The 19,925-nt window shown below is 40.3% G+C and overlaps 1 protein-coding gene across 10 annotated transcripts in view; it reads left to right on the top strand.

Annotated features, from left to right (window-relative positions):
• MYBL1 (MYB proto-oncogene like 1) overlaps positions 1-19,925 on the top strand; it is a 72,099-nt gene that overhangs the window by 39,691 nt on the left and 12,483 nt on the right. Inside the window, exons 6-12 of one of the 10 annotated variants that reach the window (XM_073679390.1) lie at positions 4,500-4,677; positions 6,127-6,201; positions 7,877-7,981; positions 10,499-10,732; positions 11,357-11,695; positions 14,600-14,745; positions 16,015-16,126. In XM_073679390.1, the coding sequence (XP_073535491.1) occupies positions 4,500-4,677; positions 6,127-6,201; positions 7,877-7,981; positions 10,499-10,732; positions 11,357-11,695; positions 14,600-14,745; positions 16,015-16,126 (1,189 nt within the window). Of the gene's footprint in view, positions 1-4,499; positions 4,678-6,093; positions 6,202-7,873; positions 7,982-10,498; positions 10,733-11,356; positions 11,696-14,599; positions 14,746-16,014; positions 16,127-19,925 lie in introns of all 10 variants that reach the window. The other 9 variants (XM_073679391.1, XM_073679389.1, XM_073679386.1 and 6 more) reach the window with 9 other exon arrangements.

The following is a 19,925-nucleotide window of genomic DNA, read 5'->3' as shown; positions in this document are numbered from 1 at the left end:
TAGAGCAGATCCAGCATACTTGCCTAAGGTAGCTTCCCGGTTTCATAGACTTCAGGAAGTAATATTACCCTCTTTTTGTCCGAACCCTAGTAATCAGATAGAAGCAGATTTCCATGCTTTAGATGTGAGAAGGTGTGTGGTTAGGTACCTTGCTGTCACTCAGCCCTTTAGGAGAGAGAGTTCCTTATTTATCTCCTATCAGGGGGTTAGGAAGGGGCTTAAGGTCTCTAGATCCACCATAGCTAGATGGATTAGGGAGGCCATTACGCTAGCCTATGTATCCAGCGGAGAGGAAGCACAGCGTGGCCTGAAAGCTCGCTCTACCCGGGCGGTGGCAACCTCATAGGCAGAGAGGTCTGGCGTCTCGATGGAGGATATATGTAAGGCAGCTACCTGGTCTTCTCCATCTACCTTCTATAAGCACTATAGACTAGATCTGGGTGCTTCGTCTGACCTCACATTTGGGAGAAGGGTGCTCCAAGCGGTGGTCCCTCCCTAGAATCTTCATCTCTGCAATTCTCTCGTGGTGCTGTCATGGTCGACCGATAAAGAGATTAGTTACTTACCAGTAACGGGATTTCTCGGAGACCATGACAGCACCCTTATATTCCCTCCCTTCACCCCTTGTTGGGAGCACTTCTTATCTGTTTTCATTCTTTATTCTCACACATTGGTGTTGTAAGAAAATGTATATACTGTTTGTTTCATGATTATGTTGCTATGTCTACTAACCGGGCGGTCCTCTCAATGCTCTGTAATCCAAACTGAGGCGAGAGGGAGGGCCTCCCCCTTTTAAGCCTGTAGATTTCCTGTCCTTGGTGGGCGGATTCCCTCTCTCGTGGTGCTGTCATGGTCTCCGAGAAATCCCGTTACCGGTAAGTAACTAATCTCTTTTTATTTTATTCTTTTTTTTTTACAGATTTTTAATGGTACCTGGGTGTGGATGAGACTCTCCTCTCATCTACATCCGGGTACCATCCGCACATTAGAACGCTTGGATTACGCATCTACATATACAGTGATGCGTAATCCATGCGGTCTAATGCAAGTCAATGGCGGCGAAGACGCAGCACTTCCGCAAAATAATTGCTTTTTTTTACGCAATGATAATCCGCAGCGGAAATTTCCGCAGCATGTGCACAGCACATGCGGATTATCATTGGGGAACATTGCTGCCCTTCTACCATGCGTTTTTAATGCGTTTCCGCAGCTGCAAAAACGCTGCGGAAACGCATTAAAAACGCATTGTGGGCACCCAGCCTTAGGCTGGGTGCCCACGTAGCGTTTTACAAGCGTTTATGCTGCGGAATTTCCGCAGCATAAACGCTTGGGAAACGCTTGGTAATCCGCCCCCCATGGTCCCCAATGACAAGCCGCACTTTCAATGCCCATGTTGCGGATTTTTCCACAGCGTTTATGCTGCGCTCAAAAATCCGCAGCATGTCCATTAATTTTGCGGACACGCAGCGTAATCGCCGCCATTGACTTGCATTGGACCGCGTGACATCCGCATCACTGCATCTGCACATGCGGATATCACACGGTTCAATGTGCGGATGGTACCCAAGTCTGGAGGAGAGAAGACTCTCATCCAGACCTGGGTACCATAGAAACTGTAAAAATCAGAATTTAAAATAAAAAATAAAGTTTATACTCACCTACCGATGTCTTCCCGGTGTTTTGTCTGCTCCGTCCGGTGTCTTGCAATGTTCGCGTTGATGTGAAGGACCTGCCATGACGTCACTGAGTCATGTGAGCCATCACATGGCTCAATGACGTCACCGCAGGTCCTTCACCCCCCACAAGCAGTGCAAGAGACCGGACGGAGCAGACAAAACACCGAGAAGACATCGGTAGGTGAGTATAAACTTTTTATTTTTTTTATTTTTCACCATTCTTATTCTTTTTTTTAACTAACTTGGTCACACTACTATAAATCCATGCCGGTTGCATGGATTTATATAGTGTGAACAAGTTGTCAAGCACTTTTCCAAGTGATGCTAAAATCGCTTGGAAAAGTGCTTGATAACCCGCATGCAGAAATGCATGCAAAGACGCTTGACAAACTCTTCTACCTGGCGGGAAAACCGCATGCGTTTTTCCTGCCAGGGAGAAGCGTAAAAAATATGCAGCATTTCTGCATCGTGGGCACTTAGCCTTATATAGAGAGGTGTGTGCCTTTCCATATCAAGTCCTATCAGTTTAATTAAACACAGCTGGACTCCAATGAAGGAGTAGAACCATCTCAAGGAGGATCACATGGAAGTGGACAGCAAGTGACTTAAATATGAGTGTCTGAGCAAAGGATCTGAATACTTATAACCATGTGATATTTCAGTTTCTCTTTTTTAATAAGTTTTCAAAAATTTCTACATTTCTGTTTTTTTCTTCTGTCAAGATGGGGTACAGAGTGTACTTTAATGAGGAAAAATGAACTTTTTAGAATTTACCAAGTGGCTGCAATGAAACAAGGAGTGAAAAATTTAAAGGGGTCTGAATACTTTCTGTACCCACTGTATGTGAGTATCGTATGGAATGTGACAGATAACAAAGCAGAAGTGTCAAGCAGAGAATTGTACCATTAAGTTGTTTCAGGGACGCAGGGCAATAGATGATATGTACAGCAAGTAGAGGAATTGTGCAGGAGCGGAGCTTGTACCTGTGTGAATATATAAATAATATATTGTATTGCAGTGTGATCCTACTTTTTTGATGGGGTGCATTATTCAATACAGATTTTCCATACCATTTTTCTGTATACCAATTTTTAGGTTTATATACAGTATATAAAGAGTGTGCAAAGCAGTCATCAAAGCAAAAGGTGGCTACTTTGAAGAACCTAGAATAGAAGACATATTTTCAGTTGTTTTACACTTTTTTGTTAAGTATATAATTCTACATGTGTTCATTCATAGTTTTGATGCCTTCAGTGTGAATGTACAATTTTCATAGTCATGAAAATACAGAAAAATCTTTAAATGAGAAGGTGTGTCCAAACTTTTGGTCTGTACTGTATATATTGTACCCGGTGTATTTCTTGTCCAGCTTTTTGCTGTTTTTACTTGTTTTAAATGCTTTTTAACTTTGAAGTGTTCTTTGCATGTGATTAATAAAGTTATTATATTTCTTCACCAAACATTGTCTTGGGTGTGCATTACATTGCCGTGCAAGCTTTTGTTTGTTTTCGAAGGTTTGTTATTCTTACTATTGAGTTTTAATATACTTTTTCTATAAATATGAAAGTCCAATAATCCAGAATATCTCATATTCTCATGTTCTGTTGATGCAGGATTAAAAGAATTTTATAAATAATTATTCTACAGACTCTTCCTAAATTGCAAACCGTTTTCTTTGTCATGTTCGATTTAGTAAATACTTGGATCCATAAAGGGGTTGTCTACCTTTTGCGGGCAATTTTTTTTTCTGATTTTCTATTGTACAAGGCTGATGGACTGATCTGGTCACTGCTCCACCAGCCGCCATTGTATGGACAGGAGATCTGCGCTGTGTGTGAGGAAATCTGTCAAATCTATCGCTCCTCCTGTATCAGTCGTCGTCATGTTTTGTTAAAGATCTTTGTAATAGTTCATGTATGTATGCCCCCTTTTTCACATGTAAAGCGCCATGAAATAAATGGTGCTATAATAATAATCTAGACATTGATACTGTTACCTTTTGCTGAAGGCTGTATCTGGAGCCAAGTGGGCATATCGGTTACTACAACGGCTCTGGGATATTATGTGTAACATGCCGGCGATCCACTGAGATGGACAATGTTATGAGCGGTGTATATATATATATATATATATATATATATATATATATATATATATATATATGTGTGTGGGAACATAGTATTTAATCATTAAATAGTCACATTTTGAACTTAACATCCCACTCAAATGTGATCTGGACTAAGAATTATAGTCCCTATATATCCTATATCCCAGGAGTGAGGTATTATCCTGGGTGTAACAAAATACCATTATATCAAAAAGTAGTGCTTACCCATAGTTCAAAGTGCCCCTGTGCATTCCTTCAAACCCTAATGAATGCGTGTTTCACAACGGCTTCTTCAGGGGATTTCCTGAACTATGCCATTATGTGTATTATCTACACAGTATAACATGTTACCCATGTTCTTTTGCATGTCTGGGCACTTTTTACTTGGGTCTTCACTGTAGACCCCATTTCTTTAAAACTTTTTAAGAATTTTTGGCAGTGCACTTCGGATTTTATATGTTTGTTAATAAATTACTTTTTTGTACTTTGTGTGGCCTTGTGACACCATATGTTTACAGGATATGTAAAATCTGATTCAGTCAGCACTGGTTGGACAATGTCAAACTGTATGGGGACACCTCCCCCATCCCCCCTAACTGGTTACACCCAGATCTGAATGTATGCTTCTATTTGTAAGAGTAATAGTGGAGGTGTGTGGTGGCATACATTGTGAATGTATAATTCTTTATATTCTGCTTCTTTTTTTTTAATTCTAGGACTGATAATTCGATAAAGAATCACTGGAATTCTACTATGAGACGCAAAGTGGAGCAGGAGGGATATTTGCAGGATTTAACACAGAAGGAACATTCTTCAAAACACCATCATAAAGCTCCTGCTACATTTGCTCACTTGCAGCCGCAGAACATGTACTATGTTCCAGTCCAATCACAAGTAATTATCCTATGTTAACCTTCGCCATCTCTGAAAGTGCAGCTTTAGCTTCCACACAGTGGAGGTATCTATTTAGAGCGGAATCAGTGATACCCCTCATTCTTAGTGAATCAAAGATGATGCCTTCATTACTTGTCCCCTCAGTCCACGCCATTCTTGCGGCTCGCTCTTTGTAGTTGACCTCCACCCTTGGCTCCTCTCCCCATATGGCATCTGCACTACTACTTCATACATGCATCCATCACTGTCACCTAGGAAGAATCGCCCATTTTGTTCAGCTGCGCTGCCTTTCTATACCACTGTCTCTAGGGATGGAGTATATCTGGCCCATTTGTGGGTTTTTTTTCCTCCGATTTTTACATACTTCCTTTACCTCTTGAAACTCCATATGTCTGGATTAGTCATAACCTGCCAAGATCACTATGTAGATGAATATATGTGTATTTCATGATGATTATTCTTCTTGTCTCTGTTTCGTGGGCCACCCAGTTCTCATTTAAAATTCTTTTGTTCTCTTTGACATGACTTTCCCCATTCTTGTTCACACTCCATCTGTTCTTCATTGTTTCCTTCTCTTTAACTTGTTTTTTAGAGTATTTCAGTGCTCGGTCTTCATCTTTTCTCTACTTGTCCCCAGCTCCTTGTGTGTTAAAAAAAGAGAGCAGGATAATGACCTGACGGGGTTTGAGTAATGTAACTGAGGCCCAGTTTGTAACATACTATAGTTTATTGTAAAGTACCAAGTATAAGGGTCAGTTACAAGTGATTGGCTGCAGACCTTGAGAATTGCTCTATAGGAAAACCAGATGGTGAAGTGTCCAGAATGAGAATAGTCATGCAGGGAAATTGGGCAAAACATTAGCTAAAAATAAAGGACTTTTGGTTACAAAAAATATATTTTACATAATGGTAAGCTCCATGTGTCTTAATATCCTAACATGGTGAGTTATAAAACTTGGTCCTAAGCTCCCTAAGATTAGGAGGATGAATGTTTACTTACATCTCATACATAGGGAACAGTGTACAGATATCTTATCTACGGAAGAGGCACAAGTAGGCACACATTCTCCTTCTCCCATCTGTTTGCCCTTCTTTAGTTCAGTTTTGAGGTGTAGAACTATTATGACAGGGGCTGTATTGTCGAATTAGAACTTTTTTTAGTGTGTGTTTGTTATTAAAAGGGTTGTCCAGTTCAAACAAGCTATCACCTATCCAATAACTTACTGATCATTGGGGTCAAAGCATCGGGACATGTACCGACCAGCAAATATATTGTTTAAGCAGGTTCTTTTATGTAACCTTGTGTCTTCCCAAAATCTGAGTAGAGATTAGTAATGTGGTAACTGGCGAAATATGTTTGAGTGAAAATAAAAGTTTAACACTTTGTTTATTCAATGACTTATTTTATTATGTCAGAAGATAAATGCTTCTGGCGTTCTCGGTCCTCAGATTCCAGGATACCATTATGTGCCTTCTGATAACAGCCGCATGGAAAGTGCCCACAACTCTTATGCTTTCATTCAGGTAAGGTTTATTGTGTGACATGTCTGCCTCAACATATAAGTAGATAAGACCAGTAATAGAAAGCATGTTCTTATGTAGTAACGATGGGCTATATGCTTACATACTATATGTAGGGACAGTTGTATAACTATGGAGCAGCTCCACCAAAACATGCAAGTCCTCGTCTTCTCCTTTCCTCTAAGATTATTTATTAAGTGCTTCATAGCTGTATCCTCTGCGACCATTAGTACAACTGTGAACAGGTGATGATGAAACGCATCCAAATCTCAATACCTTTTACCTTGATTCTTTATAGAAGCCTGCACACATACTAGGTATCTCTTAAATATCAGGATATAAGGGAAGTAACAGATACAAGTTAACAGTCAAACTTTATTTTTTGGATTGGAGATGAGCTTAAAATATATAGAAATGATCGGGGACCATTTTTATTTCTTTTTTTTTACTTTGCATGTATTTGTGGAAAAATATATAATTTTTCTAAATTATTAAATACATTCAAATGATTAGCAGTATTTTTTTTTTATATTACAATCTTTGTTTTTTTTTTTTTTTAATCTTGCAATTTTCACCCTAGAAACGGGATTTTTTTGACTCCTATATCCCATCCTTTCAGTAACACCTCTATAAACAGCTGATAACACAAGATCACCCAATAGGGGGATGTTACAGCTGACCCTGCTGCCTTCATAGTAGCCTTTTACAAGTTCCTTAGTTGTTCCAATACAAAAGATAAGGTGGAGGTCTGTCCATTGTGGACTGTGTTGTTGTGTACATGTGTTGTTTCCTGAAACAGTAGGACATTAGAGTTTAAAAAATCCCCACTGGCCAGTATGAAAATTGTAAGTTAATTTTTTTTTATTTTTAATACAAATTGTAATATTAAAAAAAAAAAAAATCAAAGCCACAAAATTTCCAAAAATACATTTAAAGAAGTTGTCCAGTACATTTTATGGATGATGGGTGTGACGCGCGGGGTAACCCGCCCACAGCCCATCACTCACCGTGGAGCGCAGCGCTGAGTCACCCCTGGCTGCAGCCGGAACTTGACGTGACATCAGTGGATGTCTGAGCCGGCTGCAGCCGGGGCCACGTGATGCCTGTGAGCGGCCAGCGATGGCGCCGCTCACAGGCAATAAAGACTACTAAAGGTAATTACAAAAACCCTTATGGGCACAGGGTAAATGCATTGGGGAGATAATAAAAAGTACTGGACAACTCCTTTAACACAAGAACCTTCTTTAAATAATAGGCCATTTTCTGATTATCACTTCTCTTTATGAGGGTATTTGCAGTCAGACTGATCTTTTAATATGTTGTAGATACCTCAAGGAGGTTCAAGATCTTGATAGAGCCTCTTCATTTTGCTGGTCCAAGACCTTTTATTTTACCAGTGATGTAAAAAAGTAACTAGTACAATATTGTCTTGTAAAATAATAATTTCACAATAGAAAGATGTACATGCATTGTGTATGTGAACTGAGAAATATTATATATGCCTGTTTTATTATATACTAGGGTTACACTATTACATATAGTGCAGCATAGGTTGACTTTTATCTACTGATCTTCATTGCACTGCACTTCCCTAAACTACTACTGTGTGAATCCTCTTCTCTGTCTCCATGACTGTTGTTTCCCCTCTTCTCTGGTTCTTTTACATGCCTCTCAGCAGCCCTTTGTTGATGTGGATGACCCTGATAAGGAAAAACGGATAAAGGAACTTGAGTTGCTGCTTATGTCAGCTGAGAATGAAGTCAGAAGAAAGAGAGTGCCATCTGTAAGAAGGCTGTTTGACTCTTTTTCTTCTTTCACTATTGCATGCTCTGTTTTCTAAATTCCTTACAATCAATGTCTGAAAACCAATCAGGTGATTTATGTGTCCCCATCTAAGAGCAGGAGAGAAGCTGAGCGCTGTGATGTACAAGTTGATATGATACGAAGTAGGCTTAAGGCTGTGTGCCCACGATGCGTTTTTTAAGCGTTTCCGCAGCGGCAAAAACGCTGCAGAAACGCTTAAAAAACGCATGGTAGAAGGCCTGCCATGTTCCCCAATGATAATCCGCATGTGCTGTGCACATGCTGAGGAAATTTCCGCTGCAGATTATCATTGTGGAAAAAAACGCAGCACTACCAATTATTTTACGAAAGCGCTGAGTTTTCGCCACCATTGACTTGCTTTGGAATGCATGGAATCCGTATCGCTGCATCTGTACATGCGGAATCCAAACGTTTCAATGTGCGGATGGTACTCGGGTCTGGAGGAGAGGAGACTCTCCTCCGGACCCAGGTACCCTAAAACCTGTAAAAAAATAAAAATAAAAAAAAAGAATAAAATAAAAAATAAATGTTATACTTACCTTCTGATGGCCTGCGGTGTGCTTGTCTTCGCTTGCCGGCAGATCGCGGTGGACTGAAGGACCTGCGCTGACGTCATTTAGTCATGTGACGGCAGGTCCTTCAGTGTACCGAGAGCTGCCGGCAAGCCAGGACGGAGCGAATAAAGACTGCGGGGGCCATCAGAAGGTAAGTATAGATTTATTTTTTTACCATTCTTTTATGGTCACACTGTATATATGCTGTTTGCATGGATTTATATAGTGTGACCAAGTTGTCAAACACTTTCCAAGTGATGCTAAAATCTCTTGGAAAGCGCTTGTCAACCCGCATGCGGAAATGCATGTGAAGAACGCTTCACATCCGCATGTCCCTGGCAGGAAAAACGATTGTACAATCCGCATGCGTTTTTTTCTGCCAGGGAGATGCAGAAACGCTCAGGAAAAAATGCAGAGCATTTCTGCATCGTGGGAACATAGCCCTCTGTAAATTGTGTTATGACTAAAGAAGAGGCAGTGAGAGTCCTGATAACCCCGGCCCATACTGAGTGAGAGCCCAACAAATTTTGGGGACATATTGATTCACTCCTGTCTATACTTTATAACGCCAAAATAAATTGAATATTTATTGTGTAAAAATTATGTTTTTTATAGAGCAGTGGCCTTAGTTTAAAGTGTATTTAGTAATGTGGTTAAATCCTGTGGATTTTCCAAATTCTTAAGGATTAGAATTAGAGGATAGAAAATGCGCTTATAGTTTATTTTGTCTGCTGTTTGTATTGGATAGTTTTAATTCAATTTCTCAGTATTGCCGCCTTTATTCTTGATGTAATGCTTACATGCCCTACAGTATTAAATATTTGAACTTGTTTAAAAATGTTTTTAGGAAAACTGTTAATCCAGGTGTGTGATTTTGCTCCAGGTTCTGCAAGCGCATATATTGTGTAGGGTATATATATATATATATATATTTTATTTTTTATAGGGCAGTGAGAGGTCCGTGAACATTTTTACTTGTAATTTTATATTTCTCAACATATTGTTGTGGGAAGAATTATTTAAGGTGTTATCCAGCCTTAGAATAAAAGTGTGTCCGTCACTGTGTGACTGCCGAATCATGACAGTGTGCCACGCGCACACTTTTTTGATTTCTCCTGTATTACCCAAAGATGACAATTCAGAGAAGCTGAGGCACCAAAACTGCAGGTTCTTGATTAAAAAAAACAACAACTTTATTCTATTTTAGTTAAAACAGGAAGACCAAGCTGGCAACGTTTCAGCCATAATTGGCCTTTTTCAAGCCTAATAAATATACAGCTCTATCAAGAACCTGCGGTTTTGGTGCCTCGGCTTCTCTGAATTTTCTATGTTTTTGGACCTGGTGCGAGGCCCTGCCGAGCTAAGCACAAGTTTGGTTAATGTTGCATATGAATCTACTATTTTCCTGCATGACCCAAGTGAGTTGGTGATCATGTGACCATATGAATGAGATTTCCACACTTGCGGTCACTTGCCTACTTGTCTCATTCGGATTCTTTAAATTCTCGTCTGTTGAGGGAAGGCGGATGAGACTAGTAGACAAGTGACCACAAGTTTGCAAAACTCATGTGGTCACCCGCTCGCTCGGATCATACAGGGGAGTCCTAACAATGTGCATATCACACAATCTCACTTCTGCCGTCTACAGACTTTTTAGATCAGCGCAGAAAATCCCTTTAAGACGGATATTGCTCCCAAGATACTCCAGTTGGATTTTATAAAGTCTTGTGTGTCATAGTCACTAATGAGGTGCAGACCTATGTAAATGGTGCAGGTTACTAATCAATGCCAGGCTGTTGTTCCGTTGCGCTTGGTGTGAGAGAACACCTTTAACACACAGGAGCTTTTAACCTTCTGTGCCACAAGTTATAATGTCTGTCACTGCATTGCCCTGTTTTTATCTTCACTCATCTCTATTTCAGCAGACTGAGAGTTTGTCAAGTTGGTCTGAAACTATTATTGTGGATGACAGTATGTCTAATACCAGGAACAGTTTAGAGGAACCGACCAATGAATTCTACAGTATGGATGACTCCAAGGACAGGACGGGCCAGAGCACATCCCCAAGGAATAAAATGGTCATGGAAACCAGTGCTGTAATACCCCCTCTAGACACCATCCCAGAATATGTCGAATCATTTGATCACCTTGAAATTGTGAGTACAGCAGATAAGAATAGAGGGAACATATCAACAGAAAATTACCTATTGTTTAAATCAGGTTTTTGTATTAACATACTTTTTTTTAGCAACAACTTTTTTATCACAAGCTATTAAAAATGAAAATAAAAAAAACGTGCAGTTTTCACACTGACCACTGGGGTTTTTTTTAGACTAACTTCCTGCTGTTCTAGCAAACAACACGCATACATGGCCAAATGTATAGCCCCCGACACTATTTTTTGTATTCACGCATCTAATGAGCATGTGCAAAGATCATTGTGAAGTAGGGGTAGCAGGGTCAGCCATGACATCAGCTATTGTGATTGGTGGATCCTAAGTTATCAGCTGAGTATAGAGGTGTAACCTTTCTTTGTAATCCTGCCTCTGATGATAATGAACCTGCTGAAAACCCTTTTTATAAGCATGGGGAGTATGAATCTAAATCAACACCAGTGGCAAATAAAAATAATTGCAAGTTTGTTAATTTTGCAAGTCAAGATAAATTATCAGATTTCCCAGTAGGAAATTTTGACTCCCTTTTCCGCTTTACCGTATGAGCAGTGTTTATTGGTCTGGTCCATATACGTGTATAAATATACCAAATGATTGCCTACATAGGAGCATCCGACGTGGAGCGATGTCACAAGTTTTGAAGCTTCCATCGAGATCACTCCGGCCAAGCTGAACCCAGTAAAGATCATTTCGGTTCAGCAAGAAGATTCACGCGATTGTTCATTAAGCTGCAGTTTGGAACTGTACGACATGGATTCTACTAATGTGGAGCATAAAGTACCATCTGTTTCACCCATTACATCGAAGTATAGCACTCCTCCAGCTATCCTAAGGAAGAAAACACTACGCCCCAGGCCTTCTCCTGGCTTTAAGGGGAGTGAAATGTACGACGACAGTGTGCTTAAAAGTACCCCCGTCAAGGCGCTTCCCTTCTCTCCATCACAGGTTGGTACATGAAGTTATCACTTTTATTTAGTGCCATTACTAACCTTGTCCTTGTCCTGATCGCGGTCATTTTGAATGACTAGTGAAGTCAGTATTTTCCCAGGACTTACCATCACAAAAACTAGAGCTAAATAAGCCCAGTTTTTATAGGAAGATATCCAAAAGAAATTTTTAAAAGATCAACAAACTTTATTTCAATCATATTAATGCAAAATTGATAAAATACAGGTACTTACAGGTGCAATATAAATGGATACTTGCATGGATTTTAGTATTTAAGCATCACCAAATTGGATCTATGTGGAAATCTATAATTATGATATAAGTCTGCAAGTGATAGTTGAGCTTTGATATTGAAAGTACCTGTATTTTATCAATTTTGTTTTAATATGATTGAAATAAAGTTTGTTGATCTTTGAAAAATTTCTTTTGGATATCTTCCTATAAAAACTGGGCTTATTTAGCTCTAGTTTTTGTTGTGGTAACATTTGACTGGGAAGTTGTGACTAATACACCGTGTGCAGAATTATTAGGCAAGTTGTATTTTAGAGGATTATTTTTATTATTGATCAACAACTATGTTCTCAATCAACCCAAAATACTCATAAATATCCAAGCTTAATATTTTTGGAAGTTGGAGTGTTTTTTTTAGATTTGGCTATCTTAGGAGGATATCTGTTTGTGCAGGTACCTATTACTTTGCAGAATTATTAGGCAACTTAATAAAAACCAAATATAATGCCATCTCACTTGTTTATTTTCATCAGGTAAACCAATATCAGTGCACAAAATTTAGAAATAAACATTTCTGACATGCAAAAACAAAAAACAAAAAAATTAGTGATCAATACAGCCACCTTTCTTTATGATGACACTCAACAGCCTTCCATCCATAGATTCTGTCAGTTGCTTGATCTGTTTTCGATCAACATTGCGTGCAGCAGCCACCACAGCCTCCCAGACACTGTTCCGAGAGGTGTACTGTTTTCCCTCCCTGTAGATCTCACATTTTATGATGGACCACAGGTTCTCTATGGGGTTTAGATCAGATGAACAAGGGGGCCATGTCATTATTTTTTCTTCTTTTAGACCTTTACTGGCCAGCCACGCTGGGGAGTAGTTGGATGCATGTGATGGAGCATTGTCCTGCATGAAAATCATGTTTTTCTTGAACGATACCGACTTCTTCCTGTACCACTGCTTGAAGAAGTTGTCTTCCAGAAACTGGCAGTAGGTGTGGGAGTTGAGCTTCACTCCATCCTCAACCTGAAAAGGTCCCACAAGTTCATCTTTGATGATACCAGCCCATACCAGTACCCCACCTCCACCTTGCTGGCGTCTGAGTCGAAGTGGAGCTCTCTGCCCTTTACAGATCCAGCCTCTGGCCCATCAAGAGTCACTCTCATTTCATCAGTCCATAAAACCTTTGAAAAATCAGTCTTAAGATATTTCTTGACCCATTCTTGACGTTTTATCTTATGTTTCTTGTTCAAAGGTGGTTGTTTTTCAGCCTTCCTTACCTTGGACATGTCCCTGAGTATCGCACACCTTGTGCTTTTTGATACTGCAGCTCTGAAATATGGCAAAACTGGTGGCGAATGGCATCTTGGCAGCTTCACGCTTGATTTTCCTCAATTCATGGGCAGTTATTTTGCGTCTTTTTTGGCCAACACGCTTCTTGCGACCCTGTTGGCTATTTGCCATGAAACGCTTGATTGTTCGGTGATCACGCTTCAAAAGTTTGGAAATTTCAAGACTGCTGCATCCCTCTGCAAGACATCTCACAATTTTGGACTTTTCAGAGCCCGTCATATCTCTCTTCTGACCCATTTTGCCAAAGGAAAGGAAGTTGCCTAATAATTAAGCACACCTTATATAGGGTGTTGTCATTAGTCAACACCCCTCCTCATTACAGAGATGCACAGCACCAGATTTACTTAATTGGTAGTTGGCTCTCAAGTCTATGCAGCTTGGAGTAGGACAACATGTATAAAAAGTATCATGTGATCAAAATACGCATTTGCCTAATAATTCTGCAAACAGTGTATTTGACCTTTTTGAATATATTAATTCTCCCAGTTCTGCAAACATTTCATTGAAATTTCATGCATATTTACACGTTAAAACACTATATTGTGGTGGAACTGTCAACCTAAGCTTTAAGTGGCCTGCTTACACGTCACACGCCAAAAAAAATCAGTTGTGGATTTCGACACAGATTTTCATCAAGATATCCGTGCAGAACATGCTGATTTTGGAGTCTGTTTGCTGCAGATTTCACCCTGCGCGTAGAAAAGAGTGAAGTCCATCTGCAGAAAGAATTGACAGGCTGCGGACTTATAAATCCACAATGTACAGATATGCTCTGCAGCGCGTGGATGAGAATTCTGCAATTTTAATCCACTGCAGATTTGCCGTCTGAACTGAAAATCCGTAGCAAATTTGTAATGTGTGAACAAGCCCTTATATGTAACCGTTGGTTGACATTTTGGAGACCAATTTTAGATATGTGCAGCACATTCCATTGGCATTACCAAAGTTAGTAAAAAGAATATCTGGGATCTAATTTTTTCCAATGGCAATTTCCTCTTTAGGGTTTTTTTAATCTATGATGCATACACAAGTCACTGGCTGGTAATTCTACCATCACTTTCCTACCTTTTTCTATGCCACTTTAAGGAAATGTGAGAGGAATCCAACTATGAGATCTTACCAGTGACTAGTCAGCGCTTCATCATCAAGTAACTATTGTCAGAAAGGACATTTTGCCCATAGGGCGGGAGATTTCCTCGGCGTGCACATTTGGCTTCATGATTGTTGCACTAATTATGTCAGAGTTAGCAGAGAAGGATAAAAATTCATCCAATAATTTTTTTTAAATTTATTATTTTTGTTCCTTTCTAGTTTCTCAACATTTCTGCTGGAAATGTTCAAGAATATTTCAGTCTTGAAAATCCAGCGTACACTTCCACTCCAATATGTGGGCAGAAGAAGCTTGCAACTCCCCTGCGGAAACAGACAACCCCTAAGAAGGGAAAGGAGAATATTGGGCAAGTAGATAAGGCGCTCCTTGGCATGTGTCAGTGATGGTTTTTATTTTTCATATTCATACTTGGCAAGGACTTTCGATATTCTCGATGTACACCTGTATTAAAGAGGTTTGTTGCCAGTGTTTGATATTCGTTTATTCCTGCCGATCCTCTAAGTATTTTGTTTTCTTTCTTTCTTCGTTTTTCTTTAAATCTTCTATACATTTCCAGACATACAGGCTTTTTTATTTAGTGCTACACCTCGCATTGGTGAAGATAATAAAACTTGGCACTAAATGAAAAGGCCCTTATCTCTACAACCATATGGCGGATTTAAGAAAACAAAAAAATTAATACTCCGTAGAGTAACGGGAGTAAAATAAAAGCAAAACCAGACAATCCTGGACCCGGTGACAGGTCTTCTTTAAAATGAAGATTTGGTCTACAGAAACTGTTAATTTCCTCAATGTCAATATTTTGTAAAAAACTGGAGCCGCAGCTTTAGCCTGATTTCACCTTGATAATTTTACCTCTAAGCAGCCACTTGACAGGTAGGCAGCACAGGAAATATTAGAGCTGCCAATTACATTGCTTGACTGGCAATGACCCCGATTACTTAAGTCTGGCACGCCACTTGGTGAATTTGGTGCATCTTATCAGAGAGGCGCACCTCGCCAGAAATGTTACTCCAGGGGTATCATTTCTGGCACAAGAAACGCCACCAATTATGAAGAATTTTCTAAGTGGGCGTAGCCACTTCCTGACTCCTCCCCAGCTCTGCCCCTTTGTAGAGCTACTTGAAACTGGAGTAAAAGGTTGCAAAATATTTGTGCAACTTCACATTCCGCACAATTTTGTGACTTTTCAAAGTGTTTTATGCCTTTTTTTTCTGGCGTAAACACTGATCTATTGACCCATAGTATTTTCTGTGTAGTCTGGGTCATATCAATGAGGTCAATTCATTAAGTAGAAGTTTGGCGTTATCAGCGACCTTGTAACCCCCACTGACCTTATCTGTGGAATGCTTGTATTCAAGTAGGTAACAATTTTTTGGAAGATATGCTCCATGTACCTACCAAATTGTTGATTTTCTTTTTTTTTTTGCCCATAGTTTCACTTTGGAAGGAGTTACTGTATGATTACTTGTGTTCTATACATTTGTTATGTAGTTCGTGAAGAATGTGTCATCATGAAGGACTGTGTACATGTGTCATTCTTTCATTGTGAGTCTTCTGATCAGGACCTGTTCATTTAGTTATTTTTTATTTACCATCTAATGTGTTTCTGCAGATTTCGCACCCCCACAATAAAGAAGTCCTTGCTGGGAACCCCGAGAACACCAACCCCATTTAAAAATGCTCTTGCTGCGCAGGAGAAAAAGTATGGACCATTAAAAGTTGTGGTATGTATGGAGAGATTGGATTATCTTTACATTCATTTATACGGCCAGGAATCCAAGTGTAGATTGTAACAAGGTGACAGAGTACAGCTTGTGCATTTTTGCTCTGTTTTTTAGGGGGTCAAACTGTCTTTCTGCCTTGGCTTCATGTGTAATGCCTCAGTTGGGATCATCATCAGTCAGAATAGAGACTGGATACAAAGAGTATTTCTATTTCTGGGCAACCCAGCCTGTCTGCATGTCATCCCCGTCCCATTGATTGCAAAGGATACAATAACAATAGGGTTCAATCACAAGAATGACGGCAAGATATGCACACATACACATGTATATGTGTGTGTGTATGTATGTATGACTTAGATTTATACTGTTTATAAATAATATATATACACTGTTCAAATAAATAAAGGGAACGCTTAAACAACAGAATATAACTCCAAGTAAATCAAACTTCAGTGAAATCAAACTGTCCACTTAGGAAGCAACACTGATTGACAATCAATTTCACATGCTGTTGTGCAAATGGAATAGACAATAGATGGAAATTATTGGCAATTATCAAGACACACTCAATAAAGGAGTGGTTCTGCAGGTGGGGACCACAGACCACATCTCAGTATCAATGCTTTCTGGCTGATGTTTTGGTCACTTTTGAATGTTGGTTGTGCTTTCACACTCGTGGTAGCATGAGATGGACTCTACAACCCACAGAAGTTGCTCAGGTAGTGCAGCTAATCCAGGATGGCACATCAATGTGAACTGTGGCAAGAAGGTTTGCTGTGTCTGTCAGCGTAGTGTCCAGAGGCTGGAGGCGCTACCAGAAGACAGGCCAGTACACCAGGAGACGTGGAGGGGGCCATAGGAGGACAACAACCCATCAGCAGGACCGCTACCTCCGCCTTTGTGCAAGGAGGAACAGGAGGAGCACTGCCAGAGCCCTGCAAAATGACCTCCAGCAGGCCACAAATGTGCATGTGTCTGCACAAACGGTTAGAAACCGACTCCATGAGGGTGGTATGAGGGCCCGACGTCCACAGATGGGGGTTGTGCTCACAGCCCAACACCGCGCAGGACGCTTGGTATTTGCCACAGAACACCAGGATTAGCAAAGTCGCCACTGGCGCCCTGTGCTCTTCACAGATGAAAGAAGGTTCACACTGAGCACATGTGACAGAGTCTGGAGGCGCTGTGGAGAGCGATCTGCTGCCTGCAACATCCTTCAGCATGACCGGTTTGGCAGTGGGTCAGTAATGGTGTGGGGTGGAATTTCTTTGGAGGGCCGCACAGCCCTCCATGTGCTCGCCAGAGGTAGCCTGACTGCCATTAGGTACCGAGATGAGATCCTCAGACCCCTTGTGAGACCATATGCTGGTGCGGTTGGCCTTGGGTTCCTCCTAATCCTAATGCAGGACAATGCCAGACCTCATGTGGCTGGAGTGTGTCAGCAGTTCCTGCAAGATGAAGGCATTGAAGCTATGGACTTGCCTGCCCGTTCCCCAGACCTGAATCCGATTGAGCACATCTGGGACATCATGTCTCGCTCCATCCACCAATGGCACGTTGCACCACAGACTGTTCAGGAGTTGGCAGATGCTTTAGTCCAGGTCTGGGAGGAGATCCCACAGGAGACCATCCGCAACCTCATCCGGAGCATGCCCAGGCGTGGTAGGGAGGTCATACAGGCACATGGAGGTCACACACAATACTGAGCCTCATTTTGACTTGTTTTAAGGACATTACATCAAAGTTGGATCAGCCTGTAGTGTGTTTTTCCACTTTAATTTTGGGGTGTCTCCAAATCCAGGCCTCCATTGGTTAATAAATTTGATTTCCATTGATGATTTTTGTGTGATTTTGTTGTCAGCACACTCAACTTTGTACAGAACAAAGTATTCAATGAGAATATTTCATTCATTCAGATCTAGGATGTTATTTGAGTGTTCCCTTTATTTTTTGAGCAGTGTATTTATATTGTTTATAAAGAATATATTTATTTATGTGGTTTATAAATTATAAAATATATATATATATACAGTACAGACCAAAAGTTTGGACACACCTTCTCATTTAAAGATTTTTCTGTATTTTCATGACTATGAAAATTGTACATTCACACTGAAGGCATCAAAACTATGAATTACACATGTGGAATTATATACTTAACAAAAAAGTGTGAAATAACTGAAAATATGTCTTATATTCTAGGTTCTTCAAAGTAGCCACCTTTTGCTTTGATGACTGCTTTGCACACTCTTGGCATTCTCTTGATGAGCTTCAAGAGGTAGTCACCGGAAATGGTTTTCACTTCACAGGTGTGCCCTGTCAGGTTTAGTATAAACCTATTGCCTTTATAAATGGGTTTGGGACCATCAGTTGTGCTGTGCAGAAGTCTGGTGGATACACAGCTGATAGTCCTACTGAATAGACTGTTAGCTGCTTTTTTTTTTGCCATAATACAAATTCTGAGTAAAGAAAAACGAGTGGCTATCATTACTTTAAGAAATGAAGGTCAGTCAGCCCAAAAAATTAGGAAAACTTTGAAAGTGTCTCCAAGTGCAGTTGCAAAAACCATCAAGCGCTACAAAGAAACTGGCTCACATGAGGACCGCCCCAGGAAAGGAAGACCAAGAGTCATCTCTGCTTCTGAGGATAAGTTTATCCGAGTCGCCAGCCTCAGAAATCGCAGGTTAACAGCAGCTCAGATTAGAGAGCAGGTCAATGCCACACAGAGTTCTAGCAGCAGACACCTCTCTACAACAACTGTTAAGAGGAGACTTTGTGCAGCAGGCCTTCATGGTAAAATAGCTGCTAGGAAACCACTGCTAAGGACAGGCAACAAGCAGAAGAGACTTGTTTGGGCTAAAGAACGCAAGGAATGGACATTAGACCAGTGGAAATCTGTGCTTTGGTCTGATGAATCCAAATTTGAGATCTTTGATTCCAACCACCGTGTCTTTGTGCGACGCAAAAAAGGTGAACGGATGGACTCTACATGCCTGGTTCCCACCGTGAAGCATGGAGGAGGAGGTGTGATGGTGTGGGGGTGCTTTGCTGGTGACACTGTTGGGGATTTATTCAAAATTGAAGGCATACTGAACCAGCATGGCTACCACAGCATCTTGCAGCGGCATGCTATTCCATCCGGTTTGCATTTAGTTGGACCATCATTTATTTTTCAACAGGATAATGACCCCAAACACACCTCCAGGCTGTGTAAGGGCTATTTGACCAAGCAGGAGAGTGATGGAGTGCTACACCAGATGACCTGGCCTCCACAGTCACCAGACCTGAACCCAATTGATATGGTTTGGGATGAGCTGGACCGCAGAGTGAAGGCAAAAGGGCCAACAAGTGCTAAGCATCTCTGGGAACTCCTTCAAGATTGTTGGAAGACCATTTCCGGTGACTACCTCTTGAAGCTCATCAAGAGAATGCCAAGAGTGTGCAAAGCAGTCATCAAAGCAAAAGGTGGCTACTTTGAAGAACCTAGAATATAAGACATATTTTCAGTTGTTTCACACTTTTTTGTTAAGTATATAATTCCACATGTGTTAATTCATAGTTTTGTGTATATATATATATATATATATATATATATATATATATATATATATATATATATATATATATATACATACACATATAGTGTGTGTGTGTGTGTGTGTTTTCTACTCCTCTTCAATCATATCCTCTCGCATTATTAAAACATTACTTTTATAAATGTGGGATGTATCACCTTATTAACTTTTCCTAAGTCCACATTCTGTGGATTTTCCAATGTTGCTGTTTAATTGAGAGCATC

Source organism: Phyllobates terribilis, unplaced genomic scaffold, assembly GCF_046119375.1.
Source record: "Phyllobates terribilis strain yellow unplaced genomic scaffold, ASM4611937v1 Scaffold_4__5_contigs__length_816908805, whole genome shotgun sequence".
Lineage (NCBI taxonomy): Eukaryota > Metazoa > Chordata > Amphibia > Anura > Dendrobatidae > Phyllobates > Phyllobates terribilis.
Note: the sequence above shows the minus strand (reverse complement) of the source record. Positions and strands in the feature narration are given on the sequence as shown.